The following is a 16,532-nucleotide window of genomic DNA, read 5'->3' on the forward strand; positions in this document are numbered from 1 at the left end:
CTCTAAACAATGTAACTCTGTGCAAAAACAACATTTTTGTTCCCACAGTTTGTGGCGACTGGTGGCTGATGGAAGCTGGCTGTGACGCTCCCCGCCGCTCGTCCCCACCCCGCCGCCCGCCCCGATGGAGCTGCCGTGCGGGGCGCTGCGAGTCGCCCGCCAGGCGAGGGAGGCGGTAAGGGTCGGGGGCCAGCGGTCCGTGCGCCCTCGTTGCTATGGGAGCAGGAGGGGCGGTTCTTCGTATGCGCGGGGAGCGGTGCGCAGGCGCCAGGGGCTGAGGGAGGGGCCGCCGCCATTATGACGGTTTAGGGGAGATTGGAAAGGGTCTTTATGGGGCCGGCGGGTGTCTTATGGGGCTTGAGGGAGCCTGGAGGGGGGGGGGGTGTCTGGAACAGCCTGAGGGGTGCCTTATAGGGCTTGGGGGGGGGGGGGGCCTGGAGTGGCCGTTATGGGGTCTGGAGGTGGTCTGGAGTGGGTCTGAGGAGGGGCCTTAGGGGCGTCCTTATGGGGCGTGGGGTGGCCTGAGGGGGCCGTTGGGGGTCCTTATAGGACCTAAGAGGTCCTTATGGAGCCTGGGGAGGGCCGAGGCGGCCCTTATGACGTTTGGGGGGGTGGGTGGCAGGGGCTGCGGGAATCGGGTCTGTCGCCGTGGGGGTCTTAGCAACAACCGTGGGCCCGGCTCTTTGTAGGGGTGATAGATCCCCAGTACCCTTGCCCGTTTCCCCTCCATTCGCAGGGGGGGGAGCATTCCTGATGCTGTCCTTTTTTCAGAGTACCGCAGGCTCCTTTGTCCCCTCTCCGAGGTGCAGTCGTGGTGGGAGCTGGTACCGCAAAGGGAACAAGCCCACATACCTTTCTCCCTCTTACTCCCTCCCTTTTTGCAAAAAGGATGTGCTACCCTGCTTTCCTCTCTCCTTTTTCCAAAAAAATCGGGCTGCCCTGCTGTGCCTTCATCCTGTGGGTCAGTCAAGGCTCCAGGAAGCTCAGCAGCGTTAGTTTGCTGTATTTCTTAACCTGTTCTTTTGTCTCCACCTGCTGGCTAGATTCAGTTGATAAGGGGCAGGGCTGTGCTGCAGGAGTGCCAAAAACCTTTCCCCCAAAATCATAGAATGGGTTGGGTTGGAAGGGACCTCAAGGATCATGTAGCTCCACCCCTCCACCATGCCATAGGCAGGGATGCCACCCACAAGATCAGGTTGCCCAGGGCCTCATCTAACCTGGTCTTGAATACCTCAAGGGATGGGGCATCCACAACCTCTCTGGGCAACCTGTTCCAGTGCCGCACCACCCTTACAGTGAAGAATTTCCTCCTAATGTCTAATCTAAATGTACCATTTTTTAGTTTAAGACCATTCCCCCTTGTCCTGTCATTACCCAAGTAAAGAGTCCTCATCCTTCTTTCTTATAAGACCCCTTTAAGTATTGAAAGGTCGCAATGAGGTCACCTTGGAGCCTTCTCTTCTCCAGGCTGAACAGCCCCAGCTCTCAGCCTTCCTTCCTAGGAGAGGAGCTCCAGCCCTCTGATCATCTTTGTAGCCCTCCTCTGGACTCGATCTAACAACCACACATCTTTCTTGTGCTGGCACCCTGTGTGTGCACAAGTCCCTGCTGCCACTGTGCACAAATCTGACAAAAGGTGGTTGCTGGGAGGGGTTTGGGGACTGAGGTGTAGGTTATGTCAACCTCTTCGATTAGCAGATGATATATTTACCTGCGAATGGGAGTCTCCACGTCAGTCTCTTTCTGAGCCTGGATGCCAACCACCGAGGAAGGTGCCCTGAGGTGGGTACTGCAATGGTGTTAACACGCAGAAGGATGGCAGGACTTGGGCTGGGCAGGCAGGGGAAAAGGGGGATGGTTTGCAACCTCACCGGCAGGGATTTGATGAGCCCTGGTGCCAGGGCTGGTTTTGACTACTAAATGCAGAAATGTTTGTATGAATGGGACCTGGAATTCAAGAATTCTTCCTCCTCAGCTGGATCACTGAGTTCGGGTTGGTCTGATTTATAGCTGATTTTTCCGTTCTGCCAAAAGGAAGGAAGATTAGATTTCGTAGTTTGTATACAGAAGTGGAGAGAGGCATTTGTATTCTGCAGAGGGGCAGAAGTTTGGAGCCTGCTTTGTTTAAGCCCATCAGTAACTGAGGAACAACCTGGAGATGCCGAGAGAAGTGGATTTTTATATTCTTGTTTTAAGATTACTGACTTATTTTTTGTGGAGAGAACCTAGATACATAATTTCTGGTTTCTGAATTCCAGTATTGCAGTTCTGTATCTAAAAATTAGGCAGCTACATCTTTAATTTGTATCACTAAATGACTGGAATTTCTGGTTCCCTAGTCCTGTACCTACCTATAGGGCATTTTTTTTCCATTAATATGTGTTGTAGAATGGAGATTATTGTTTCCTACCAATTTTGGGAAAAGTGTTTCAAAAAATAAACTCCTATTATGAACATAGTCCAGCAAAATAATTTCAGTCCAACCCCAGTTATTTAATGATAATGAGTATATTGTATGAACATTTGCTTAGTTAAATATTTTGTTCACTTGAGCCAGATTCAGTTGTTGCACTGATACAAACCAGCCTTTCCCTCGCCTCAGTCTGTTGCTTTTCTCTCAGGTCGGTTCTGACGTACCCTTTAGTAGCAGGATTTTCTGCTCTGGCCAAAATGGGCAGCTGGGGGCAAAGAAGAGAGGCAGAGGAATAGGCACATCCCTCGCAGGTACACGCAGCCTATACCTTGAGCTTCACCTTCCAACTAGAAACAAGAGCCGTACCTGAGATGCTGCCCCTCAAAGTGGGAGGGTGGTGGTGGGGAGGAGCGCATTGGAGGTGCAGACATGTGGAAGCAGTGCTTTGGCTTTGCCAGAGTTGTGCTTCTTGTCCTTTCACGTCTCGTCTGTACTGGTAAATGCTCGACTCTGGATTTGGGAGAGAGAAGGAGCAACATGCACGGCTGGGAAGGGAGAGGGATACTGGCTTGCCGGGAAAAAAGTAGGAATGCTGATCTAAGGCCCCAAATGGAAGAAGGATGTGCTATTCGTTTCACAACAGACGTGAGATTTCACCAGAGAAGTTTTGTAATGATGATGTGTTTATGCCGTACGAGTCTGTGGCTATTCACAGGCACTCGGTATAGTCGTAAAATCACAGAAAATTGTTTTGTGAGGCGTCTCACTGGTTTTAATTGCCACGTTTTTTCTATGTTCGTCCTGTAAATCACTTTCAAAAAGCAATATTATTGCAAACTGTAGTGTAATTTAGCGAATTCCTACAAATGAGTAGGAGAGTTAATGCTTATTAATTAATTTGTAAACTCAACATACTAATTTTGTGTTGTTTAATAACTCACCATACCACATGCCATTCATTTTAATGTATTTTTCATAAATACATTTTGCTTCAAATTAGTGAGGTCTTGGCAATGTAAAACCTGGCTTCAGCAGTGGTTTTTGTAGAGAAGGGAGGTAATAGTGCTCCCGTGAGTGGCATTTGCACAAAGTCTTTAACACTGGAGCATGAATTTGTGAACAACAGCATGTAACTACTGCAAAAGGAGGAGGAATTGGAAGATTTTCAGTGCACCAGACTCAAATTTTAACATCTTTAGATTTTAAATGTAATACCTCTCAAATGCATCTTAGTGTTATTACTAGGACAGCTATAACTTCCATGTGAGCTTGCTGTATGTTTTTAATTATGAAAGCTATTTGTAATCCCTGTTGAGAAACTTTGCCAGCTCAATTGTTTGCAGCAGCCTTGTATAATTTGGAAGAGAGAACAGCCTAAAGAAGCATCTTTTCTTCGTGCTGGGAAATTCTATTCAATGGCAGCCAACTTATACATTGTTTAAAACTCACCATTTCCCTTCTCTGCTTGTGTTTCCAAAAATATTGTCACCACACCAAGCACCAATTGAACACCATCCTTCTTAAAAAGGCTGGCAAGGCTTCAGATATAATGTGCAAAGGGCTAGGGAAGAGGGAAAACTGAGGGTAGGGAGTGATGGAGTCCGTGATGCCTCAGCTATGCTCACCCTCCTGGCTTGTGGGGCCAGTTTGCTGGCAGTTGTCAGGGTCCCAAAGGAACAGGAGGGGAGGGACACCGCATGCATATGACAATAAGGTCTTCCCTGATGCAATTACAGAGCTAACTGTTTGCCTCTTTGTTGGATCCCTGATCACAGACCCATCTGAACTCATCTTAGTGAGTCGTGGCCCCAGCTGGATGTCCAAGGGTGGAACATTTTAGTGTTGTAACTTCCGAGCTTCTCAACCGTGAGTTACTCTTCAACTTTATTTTCACACAATCATACATATTCATGCAGAAATACGGGGTCAGATACTAATGAAACATTATGGGGTTAAATTAGTCTTTTAGTAGCTCCATTAATTTGATGTAATTGTAACAGAGACTAGGTTGATTTACAATGTAAATACATTTTGGTAAAAGGTATGGAAATAACTAAACAAACAATTGCAGTTAAAGATGCATGACTCTATGAGAGTTTAATTTTAAATGGCTGCAAAGAAAGGAGAACGTACCACTCTTTTGTTAAGATAGAAATAAATAAAATACACTATAAGTGTTGGAGATAATTAGTTAAGTGCTCAACTATTTAGTTTTTAAAACAGGATCATGCTTAAGTGCCTTAAGCTTTTATTAATTGCATGGACCCAAAAATCCCCTGTAGTAATTGAAAATTTAATTACATACATTTTTTGTTCTTTTAAGAATAGAAGCTTGTTAAACTTTAAACACTTAAACATCTATTGAAATAACCAGTGGCTATAAACAATGTGCAGTTCCAAATACTAATTAAACAGGAAGGCTAAATCACTATAAAGCCAAACTGAATTTTAAGTAACTTTACACTTGTAAGTACTCTGATTTTTTTTCACGCAGTATAAGATTCACAATTCCCTCTCCACACGCAGCTGAAGTCCTGGCAGTGTTATTGTCTGTCTGCGCTGTCAGGCAGGTTTTGTGGATATATTTGAAGTGAGGGCCAGTCTCTAGGGGCTAAACTGGGTTTCAGAAGGGAGATGGGCATGGGCAGAGAGCTGGTCATGTGGGCAGTTGCTGGCGATGCTGGTATGTGCGGAGGTTCATGTGCCTGTAGGAAAGGGGACGTGGTAGCAAATGGCTGGGAGAGGTGGCTTGGTGGGATTGGTCAAGGAAGCAGTGGTCTGTTCACAACCAACTGATAAGATTTCTGATTTGGTAAGAGGTACATGTGGAAAGGTCCTTCATTTCTCTTTGTTCATGGAACTGGGACCAGAGATTTTGATATTTGTGTTCTGTTTTATGATCCAATCTAATGCAAGTCTCTGTCAGTTAATCAACTGATGTAATGCTTAGTTAATTTTGTTTGGACAGATGGCTAACTTCCTAAAATTAGCCATTGCTATTTACATTCTTATTAACAAAAGATAAACATAGAATTAATCTCTGTCTAAACTATCTTCTGATTTTTAGATGGGGCTCTTTTTGGGTATAAAAGTTTGCTTTTGCTTCTGCTCAGCTAACCCAAGAAGAACATTACTATGGTGAGGTTGGAGTGGGTTGTAAATACGTAGACACGATGCTCTCCCAAACCACTCGAGGCAAGTCTCTGCCTAGAAGAGTATTTGAGCTGCTGTCCATCACTGTCTAAGCTAGCATTTAAAATACCTCTAGAGACAGCAGAAGTAACCTGATGGAATTAACAGCAGAAGACAGACAAGAATACAGACTATTTTCAAGCACTGATTGTGAGCGCTGTCAGTTCATCAGATGCAATTCCTCTCTCAGCACTACTGTAAATACTCAAACATGGAGCACTTGATGTGTTTGTCATCTGTGGCAACCACTGTTTTCATACCATATTGTAAATACTCAGAGGCAGCTGTGTTCTTGTCCTTTGATATGTGGGCAAACACAGCAGTTAATTTTTCTTCGCATAAACAGCAGGAGCAGTTACATTTAGAAGAATGTGCAGGTGGGATTCTCAGTAAGTGATGACTCCACCTTCCTTCTTGCCCCTCAAACCCTGATTCAGAAGATTCAGATCATCCAAAAGTAGTAAAAAGTCCACAATTCGTAATCTGTTTCCCAAATACTAGTGGTTCAGGAAAAAAAAGAATGATCCTTTCACTGTAGGGTGCCAGTGTTTTGTCTTTGCTTAAGACCATTCCCAGAACTGGTTCATTTCTGCTTGCAGCACCTCTCTAAAATGGATCAACTTCATTCAGAAGTTGGGCATTTGCAGAGCACTCTTCATGCCTGAAATGGTTTGCAAAAATCGTCTTTGTACCACCAGTGGAAGGCAAATAGTATTGTAGTTTCATTATGGATAGGGGAACAGAGTGGCTGTGTAACTTTATCAAGAAAAAGTAGCAAAAGTGAGAAGTGGGGTATGGTTTCTTCCCTGTTTCCCAGCCAGTTTGATTCCTTTGTCTACAAAACCAGAATGAAGATTTTACCAATCCTTTTAATAATATGTGAAATACAAATACATTTCCAACCGTCAGGAAACATTGTTTAAAAGCAAACCCCAGCCCTTTCCTTGTTGTGTCACTAGATGGCCCCATGCCTGAAGCATACACCCCAGAAAATACCTGCTATACTGGCTGACCTTTTGCCTGCTCTGCCTGGTACTTTTTACAGAGTAAACACACTAGTAGGCATCAGTTTCAAAATAAAACAATAGGTGATTGTGCTATCTCAAAAGCGCAAATGGGCAGCAGAATGCTGTATGATACCTGCTGCTACGGGCAGTGCAGAGGGAGCAGATAGGTCTAATCTGAGTGAGGAAGGGCATGCTGAAGAGGGAAGTTGGTTTTGCAGTGCATTGCACCACCCAAAAGCACCTTGGCTTGGAGGAATAAAGGTTTCTCCAATGTAAGGAATGGTCCAGCAATTCGTGCCACTAAGGGATTTGAAGGGTTAACATTGAGGCCTGGGTTTAGGTGAGAAGAGAACAAAGGGATTTCTTCAGAGAAAAACTGCTGACTGCACGGACGGACGTGCAGACGTGCAGTAACTTCTGACATCCGGCCAAGAGACCACTAGATAAGGAGGAAGAATATGAGCCTCCCCGTCCGAGAGGCCCCTGAGAGACTAACAGAGACTGATAAGCAGGCGCACCTGGGAGGACTTCAGATTCGGGAAACCAATTATAATAACCCTGCCTCTTTTAGAAGTAGTAATGAATATGTATTAGCCTAGGAGCATAAAAACCAGCCTCCTTATGTAACAGGTGTGCATCCTGGTGGAGCAGAGACTCCCGGCACACCCAGCGCTGTTTGCTTGCCTCTATTCGTTTAATAAATTGTAAACTTTGATTGTAATCCTATTTGGGACTCAGTCATTTATAACATCCAATATCTGCAATTGGCTGTAGTGGTGCTTCATTCCAGGAGACCGGGAAGGATAGGATAATTGCCTTGCTGTGTGAATATTCCTTTTATGCATCTTTTGGGATTTAAAAGCGTGAAGCCTTGATCAGTAGTAATTCTTTGACTTGTTTGCCTGTTGTGCGGTGGCAGAGTGCAGCAGAAGTCATTGCTACTGAAGCTGGGGCTCTGCCTTCCAGTGTGAAGAGGGTGAAGCTTTGTGGGCTGGTGGCCTGCAGAGCCCTAATGCTTGGGTTGGGCTTCTCTGGGATGGACACAGCCACTGTTTGGGTGCGGTAGAAGGGGAGGGAAGCTGGGGGTGGGTGTCTGTATAGGCAGTGTCCGCAACACGGTCAGCAACATGTACGTGCTGTGCAAGCAATGTAAAAGCTGCTGCTCTTTCCCCATCCACTGAATCAGTGCCAGTCCATTGTGTTCACGCTGGTTCCTCAAGAGTAACGCTGAAAGTCAGCATCCTCAAAGAGACCAGAAATAATTTATTTACCTAAATGTCGTTTTGGCCTTACCTGCTTTTCCTGTGGTCCCAGCTTCAGGGGGGCAATGAGGCAGAGCAAAGTCGATATGCTCATTTCCTTGTAGCAACTTCTGTTATGACCCTAAGATCTCAGAGTTTATATCTGGAGACATCCAGCATATATGGTAATTTTCATCAGGGTGAGGCTTTGTTCTAGCATCCTACTAGATTTGTTTCCAGTGCCCCTTTTGCTGTACTTAATATTACACTCTGTACTCCCATAGGTGTAGCTTCACCGAATAATGGCAAAGATGTCTTACTCTGCCTTGTTATCGCTGAACCATTTGTGAATGCCTTTGGTCTCTCCAGGCTGTGTGAGGAAATCTATGGGCCTTTCTGCATGTCGGGACATGACATGGGTCCCTTCTGTGTTAAAATTGGGCAAGTTTGACATCATCCAAAACTATTAATTCTTCAAGTGCATTTCCTTCGTGTCTATGTATCAAGGCCCACAAGATGGGAGGTGTCAACAGTGTGCAGCAGGTCTGCATAATGTAGTGTAGTTGTATAGATCCCTGGCCTGTTCTCTGTCACTTCTCTGGGTGCTCAGAAAATGGGTTTCTAATTGCAAGGGAGGGATGCAGCTACACTGAAGCACGTGGTTTGCTTGCACAGCCATTGGAGATGCTGTGCGTGAGGTCTGCAAGAGCCCTACCCTGTAATTCGTGACTGCCTGAACCTGTTGGAAATCCATAGTCATAGCAAGGCCAGGAAGGTATTTTTCAACTTCAAGATAATTTTCTTTTCTCTGGGAAAAGGTTTCTACCCATCCACTAGCCCTGATAATGTGTAAGAAAAATTGCATTCAAAACCACTTTACTTGTTTATTAACAGTGAGTTGTTTTACAGTTCTTACATGCTGTTTTCATAATTTGTTTGTTTCCACAGGCTACATTTAGATGCTGTTTACAGCAGTAAAGAGAATATTACATTTGATCTAGAGTTCTGTCTTAATTCACAGGATGAGCTGCGAACAGAAGTTCGTCGAAAAAATCTCCTCATTCTAATTTTGCATTACTTAATGGAGGGAGGATAAGTAATTTAAATAATAGCGCCCTGCATTTGTGTTTCTGTGTGTCTGACCTCCCGTAACATGTACTTTTGTCCTCTGTTGGGCAAATGGACAGCAAGACCCTTTGCTTCCATATGAGAAAGAGCTAAACTACTATTAAATGACTTGACAGCTTGCTTTGCTAATTTGTTTCAGTTTCTGGAACAAAAATGTCCTATATCATTTCCAAATATGTTAGGTCAATCCTTTGCTGAAAGGATTTTTAAATACAGTTTATGGCTTTTATAAAAGAAAAGAGATGTGGACAACTTAAAACTACTATATACTTACTAATGCCATTGCTTGCTTTTTCTCTCACAAATCACAGTAAGGTAATAACTCTCAGGTTTTTGTTCTTTTTATTTTTTATTTTTTAAATGACCAGGTATGTTGAGGCTGCAAATGCTTTGGAAAAAGAGACAATGTTAGGTTTATGTGAGTTTGAAGTTTGTGACAACATTGATCTTGAGACAATTTTGATGGAATATGAAAGCTATTACTTTGTAAAATTTCAAAAGTATCCTAAAATTACCAAGAAGGTCATGGACACTGGTATGTGGCTGTGTTCCTAAATAAAGCTTTTGGTTTTTCTAAGACTAAAAAGTATATTTGCCTGATATACTCCCAACACTTCTCATGTATGTCTGTGTTCAATGTTTGAACTCTTATAGATCTATAGTTCTAGGACATAAAAATTAAGAGATGAATTTAGAGATTAAAAGCATCCTTTCTGCTCTTCCATTCTCTCTTTATGTAGAAGGACAAGATGAACATATTTTTCAGTCTTTTAAAAACAAATTTGCTATTGGAAAATGACATGGAACTGCAAAATGACATGGATATATTCTGTCTTTCTTCTGATGGGGAGAGAATAGTAACTTCATTGTATTCTGGATTTAACTTTTAAAGTAAAATAAACCACTTAAATATTACATCTTAGCTCATCCAAGCTAGTGCTTTAAAGTCTATTACCACTAGTCTCATTAACCATTTATTTTGCATATTTTTATAAACCTACACATTTGTCACATTACCTTTAGTATATTTTCTCCAAAGGACTTAAAAGTCTGAGGTATAAATGAATGATGATAAGGCAGAGCAGAACATGAGCGTTCTGTTATGACTGTGAGGTCCTGAATGATTTTGTACTTGAGCACAAAATGTAACTTACAGAAGTCATAAGAACAACTGCATAAGAGTCAGTTATGAAGAGCTTGGAGGGTGCAGAAAATGCCAGCATCTCTTCCTATATTTCTTGTAAGAAAAATGTAATCATCAGGGGAGGGGTTGATGGTCTGGGAACATCTTCAAGCAGTTTTCATCATTGCATATGACTGCGAGCAACTTTGAAATCCCAGGTAAATGGAACGTTATACAACCACAATAAAATTACCTGTATAGGTGAAATGATTTTGAAAGGCAGTAAAGCTAGTAGTCATCATGACATTAAGGGTGATATAGAAGATCAGTACTAGCTGGAGGCAAACTATCTGTGTGAGGGAGATATTTACAGCTAGAACTTATTGACTGGTGTTAATACAAAGAGGAGCAGCCCTGCAGGACAAAACCAAAGGGATTTGTTATGAATCAAGAAGGAAAATGTATTACAAAGCATTTGTTACATCAAACTTAGTCAAACTGACTGGTAGCCAAGGCTGGATCCATGAACATAAATCCAAGCAAACAATTCCCCAAAGCCAATAAATCTCTTAGACACTTACAAGCCCTCAGTTCCCATTTTGGTTAGTGAAGCTAAAGAGTACATGCAGTACTCTTCCATTACACAAGCCCAGAATTGCCACCAGGCTGGAAGAGATGCATCTGCCTGTGTCCCTGAAGCAGAAGTAGCCTCCCTCCTGCACGTCTCACTTGAGAAACTGCTGCCTGGTCATTTGTCACCTGCCTTAAAAACAACCCAAAAACCAAACCCTGTGTCTGAGGGCAGTGTTCAAATGCTTCTTGAACTCTAGCAGGCTCGGAGCCATGACCACTGTCCCGGGCAGCCTGTCCCAGTGGCCAAGCACCTCTGGGTGCAGAACCTTTCCCTAACACCCATCCTGACCCTCCCCTGTCCCAGCTCCATGCTGTTCCCTCGGGTCCTGTCGCTGTCCCCAGAGAGCAGAGCTCAGTGCCTGCCCCTCCGCTCCCCTCGTGAGGGAGCTGCAGGCTGCCATGAGGCCTCCCCTCAGCCTTCTCTGCTCTGGTCTGAATGAGCCAAGGGACCTCAGCTGCTCCTCATACGTCCTGCCCTCCAGACCCTTCGCCATCTTCGTAGTCCTTCTTTGGACTTGCTAGCATTTTTATGTCCTTCTCCTGTTGTGGAGTCCAAAACCACACAGCACTCAAGGTGAGGCTGCACCAGTTCAGAGTTTTGGTTTAAAAATATGATGAAAAATCAAAAACTGAATGGGCCTAAAAATTTAACAAGTCTGAAGCCAAACTGCTCTTTCCAATATGTTTTTGAAACATTTTTGCAAGCTTGCACTGCTTAGAATCATGCTGTTCTTGTTTACACGTTGCTATTTCCAAGGTCATTAAAATATGCTCAGAAATATTTCGGGGGGGGAAGCAAGTTGTCCTTTTAAAATAATAATCCTTAATTATTTTCCATTTTAATATTAGTTTTGCTACAGCAGAAAACAAACAACAGCTGAGAACTGCAGGAAAAAACAAGGTAAGAGAAATGCATGGGGCTTTTTCTGGGCAGAAAAGTTTCCTCTAAGAGCAATATGCAGCGTAGTTATAATAATGTTGTGATACTGTAGGGATACTGTAAGAAATGGTCCAGCAATTCGTGCCACTAAGGGGTTTTGAAGGGTTAACATTGAGGCCTGGGTTTAGGCGAGAAGAGAACAAAGGGATTTCTTCGGAGAAAAACTGCTGACTTTGCACGAATGTGCAGTAACTTCTGACAGCCGGCCAAGAGACCACTAGATAAGGAGGAAGAATATGAGCCTCCCTGTCTGAGCGGCCCCCGAGAAACTAACAGAGACTGATAAGCAGGCGCACCTGGAAGGACTTCGGATTCGGGAAACCAATTATAATAACCCTGCCTCTTCTAGAAGTAGTAATGAATATGTATTAGCCTAGGAGCATAAAAACCAGCCGCCTTACGTAACAGGTGTGCGTCCCGGTGGAGCAGAGACTCCCGGCGCACCCAGCGCTGTTTGCTTGCCTCTATTCGTTTAATAAATTGTAAACTCTGATTGTAATCCTATTTGGGACTCAGTCATTTATAACAATTGGGGGCTCGTCCGGGATGGTCTTGGTTCCTGAATTCTGACTTGATCTAGGAGGGGCGCCCCCACCATTTGGTGGCTCCTGTTCGAGTCAGGTCAGGGCTAATGCCATCTTGAACCTGAATAAGGGCAAGCAAAGATTTAGATTTTTTTATGAGCTCCCTTTGCCGGCTGCAGCACTATATTTTGCCCGTAATTCTGCGCGCGAAGATCCGAACGAAGACGACGGAGTCGTAAGTATTTAAGGCGTATACCGTTCGGTTGGGTGGGTTTCGGTTGCCTGTGTGTGTGTGAGAGTGTGATTGAGACGGAACGTAGTTCCGAAGCGATTGTGGAGGTCTTCTAACCGCGGTTCCAATCTCCCGCGAGGGACTTGGCCGGTGAAGGACCGAAGCGATTCCTATAGGATTCGTGGGTGGGTGATAGGTCCTAAACCCCCTGCAAGACACTCTCACTAAGGCAACCAAGGGCTGTAGGAATTGCCACAGTAAAATTCCTAGATGGGTCAGACAAAATTGAAGACCCGGGACCAGAGAAAAGGGAGCAAATTACCAGACATACCACCAGAAAGTCCATTAGGGATAATGATTAGAAATTGGAACGATAGGGGCCCCAGAAAAGGGAAAAAGTAAATTGAAAATGGTTCAGTATTGTATGACAGAATGGCCAAAGTAGCCTTTAAGACCACATGTCTTTTGGCCCGTTTTCGGATCCTTTGAAGACTGGGTTTGCCAGGCCTTAAATATACATGTTAATTCAAAGGAACCTTTTAGCCAGGAGGAAAGTGATTATGCAGGATTATGGATCAGGATCTCACGTCCTTTTCCAGCCTCAATATTTACACTAAAAGCAGACGAGAAGTTTGACGAAGAAGAGAACAAAAAAATAAAAAAATAAAAAAAAAAGGAAAAAGAAAAAGATGATGAATGGGAGTCATTGGATAACCTACCACCTCTATATCCTAACAATCCACCCCCGGTGGTGCATCTTGTAATCCTGTTTTGTTCTTAAATGTTTTGACTGTGTCAAGGAGGAAGGTGGGAGCATTATCTAAGTAACAGTTTAGAAGTTTGGGTATATTCGCGGTGGTGTTTGGTCAGTTTCCCAAGTATCGGGGGAGTGGGGCTGACTGATTATCAAAGTGGTAGAACGGAGAGTCACTTCTTTGGTGGTTCGGGCCTGAGCCCTGGGAATTAGGTAAGAAGGGGGAGAGCGAATTTATTTAGGCCTCAATACCTTTTTAAAACCCCATCTTGACGGATACACAGGAGTGATTCCTTGTTTTGTGTAGGCTTACTAACAAAGTGCATGAGAAAAATTAGCATTTGGCTTGAAATTCGGTCTTATTGAAATGTAAATTTTGTGGAAAAGGTGTTATTGTTTGTCTAGAAGACAGAAGGCTGAGTGCTTCAGGTGTTTTTCCGAAGTCCTGCGGATTTATGATTGGAATGGGGCTCATTAATAATCTGAAATAGTAAAGTTTGTATGTGGAAAGAAGAGTTTAATCCCAGAGAATTGGGACATTTGGGAAGAAGATTAGGAAAAGATAGTAAAAACCTGCAATAAAAAGGTTTGCGTGGAAATTGAAACAAGGGACAGTAACTAATATAAATAAATAAAAGGGAATGGGAAATCAAGGAAAAGGGGAAAATCCAAAAAAAAAAAAAAAAAAAAAAAAAAAAGACGTCCTAAAAAAGAAAAAGCCTCCTTGGGTGCATATTGGCACATTGGAAGGATATTGTTAGAAATGGGGGCACAGAAAGCAAGAGGACTTTCACTAAGTATTGCAATCAATGGTGGCCACTATATAAACTAAATGGCCACTTTATGGATCAATCGACTATAACAGTGTCTTGCAATTAATGTTTTTGAGGAGAGAAGGAAAATAGGATGAAATGTTGTATAGTGATATGTTGTTTCAGCATGTTGGAGGGAAAAGGTTTGGAATTAAGTTGGCCCCTGACTGAGCATTTGGTGTTGGCATTAGAAAAGTACGGGCTGGAGAAAGATAAAGGAAGTGTTAAAAGGGTTGTTGAAGGTGTTAAAGGTTGTGTGGCATGTAGTATTTAACAGAGCTGTTTGAAGTTGAATGAGCAGGGGAAGAGGATGTAGGAATGTTAATAGTTCCGTCTCAACCCGAGGCTGAGATCTCTAAATCGCGGGTGTGAGCCCTCTGGGGCAGGGGGACCGTGATGGGTCCGAGAGAGTTGTCGTGGAAACAGAAAAGCAGCTAACTTTTGAAACAACCTGAGTTCCTGTGTGAGCTCAGATTGCCAATGGGACCGCTCAGGGAACTTTCAACGATTGCATTCCCCTGACCGACCCCCTCACTGAGACCCTAATCACCCCGGAAATTATGTAAATACTAAAATCTGGTTAAATTGGCTATTGGGAATTGAGAATCTGTTCCAACAAGGTCCAAAAGAAACCCCTATGGAATTTATGGAATTTTTGAATTTCTGGACCAACTTTGAAATGCAATGAAAAAAAAAAAATGGACCTGGCTTAAAAAAAAAAAAAAAAGAGAGAGAGGCAACTGGCTAACCTCTTTCCAGGGCAATCAGCCCCTGATATCAGAAAGAAATTGTCTTAGGCTGCAGGACAAACTTACAACAGTCAGGAATGATGGGGACCTGGGGCATCTACCCTAGCAGGTCCACTAGTTGAAATAAAGCTAGGAAACGAAGACAGGCTTGAATTTTTTGTTGGTTATGGGAGCTTCTTTCTCTGTGTTAATTAGGCTGTAAATGTAATAGGAGCAACATATTCAGTGTTAAATAGTTTAAAAGGACGATTAGGAACTAAGACAACTACAATAATTGGAGCCACAGGGAAAGAGGAAGAATGGTCATTCTTACGACCCCTTGATTTGCGTTTTGGGGGTGAGGAACTAACCCATAAATTTTAGTATGTACCAGAATGCCCGATGCCACTCTTGGGACGGGATCTATTAGCCAAATTAGATGCAACAATAACCTTTGAGGATGGAGAATTAATAATGAAGGTACCTGAGTCCAAAGTAGGCCAAATCCTAATGATCAAAGATAAACCCTTTGTTAATATTCCAAGAGAAGTAGAAAATGCAGTTATAGCAACAGTACGGGAAACAGATGTACCAGGGAAGTCGAAACTGGCACAACTGGTAAAGGTGGAATTAAAGGAAGGAGCCAAACCTGTTTGAATCAAACAATATCCACTTAAGATAGAAGCTAGGCACAGAAATAGTGAAAATTATTGACAAATTTCTCAAATATCAGATTCTGGAAGAATGTAAATGGGAATACAATACTCCAATTTTTCCAGTAAAGAAGCCGAATGGCGAGTATAGATCTGTACAAGATCTTAGAGCAATAAATGAAATAACAAAGGATATTCACCCGGTAGTAGCTAATCCTTACACATTGTTAACATCTGTGAAAGAGAAATATAAATGGTTTACCGTGATAGATTTAAAGGATGCCTTCTTTTGCATACCTCTTGATAAAGATAGTAGAAAATTATTTGCCTTCAAATGGGAAAACGTATTGAAGTTTTTGGACCACATATGGTAACAACCGTTTTGGAACAAAGGGGGGGGGGCACTGGTTATCACCCAGCCGGATGATGAAATATCAGGCAATCCTAACTGAACAAGATGACATAACCTTGAAAACGACTAACCTGTTATATCCAGCAGTATTTCTAGGAACCGTTCCAGAAGAAGGACCGTTGGAACACAATTGTGTGGAAATAATCGAACATACGCCAGCCACAAAGATTTGAAGGATGTACCCCTTGAAAGGTATTCAGTGGGAATACCACACTCCGTGGCACCCACAAAGCTCAGGGAAAGTAGAAAGGATGAATCAAACAATAAAACAACAATTGGCTAAGTTAATGATCGAGACACAGCTGCCCTGGACGAAATGCTTACCATTGGCACTTTTAAACATAAGAACTAAACCACACAGTGAGACTGGATTATCATCATATGAAATGTTATATGGTGTGCCTTATTCTCAAGGGATGCCCCTAGGGAACAATGTAGTTGAGGATCATAGTATCCAGAAATACATAATTACCATTGGAAGGAGATTACAGGAGATAAGAGAAATTGGGATGATGACTCAGACACCACCTTTAGGATTTGCTATTCATAAAATACAACCAGGAGACAAGGTCTTAATAAAAACCTGGAGAGAAGAATCATTGAACCCCCGATGGGAGGGACCGTACCTTGTTTTACTTACTACTGAAACAGCTGTGAGAACAGCAAGAAGGGGTTGGACCCACGCATCCAGAATAAAAGGACCAATAACTACCGAAGCCTGGAGGGTTGAGTCCACTCCT

At 43.2% G+C, this 16,532-nt stretch overlaps 1 protein-coding gene across 7 annotated transcripts in view; it reads left to right on the forward strand.

The window, feature by feature from the left end:
• Positions 1–449: 449 nt before the first annotated feature.
• Positions 450–16,532, forward strand: part of LOC310888897 (katanin p60 ATPase-containing subunit A-like 2) — a 175,572-nt gene continuing 159,489 nt past the window's right edge. For 6 of the 7 annotated variants that reach the window (XM_083852533.1, XM_083852534.1, XM_083852536.1 and 3 more), the window contains exons 1-4: positions 450–1,782; positions 2,622–2,724; positions 4,189–11,311; positions 11,587–11,638. In XM_083852533.1, coding sequence (XP_083708659.1) covers positions 11,267–11,311; positions 11,587–11,638 — 97 coding nt within the window. In that variant the 5' untranslated portion in view covers positions 450–1,782; positions 2,622–2,724; positions 4,189–11,266. Of the gene's footprint in view, positions 1,783–2,621; positions 2,725–4,188; positions 11,312–11,586; positions 11,639–11,694; positions 15,985–16,532 lie in introns of those variants that run through there. The other variant, XM_083852538.1, reaches the window with a different exon arrangement.

Source organism: Anser anser, assembly GCF_964211835.1.
Source record: "Anser anser genome assembly, contig: SUPER_W_unloc_3, whole genome shotgun sequence".
Lineage (NCBI taxonomy): Eukaryota > Metazoa > Chordata > Aves > Anseriformes > Anatidae > Anser > Anser anser.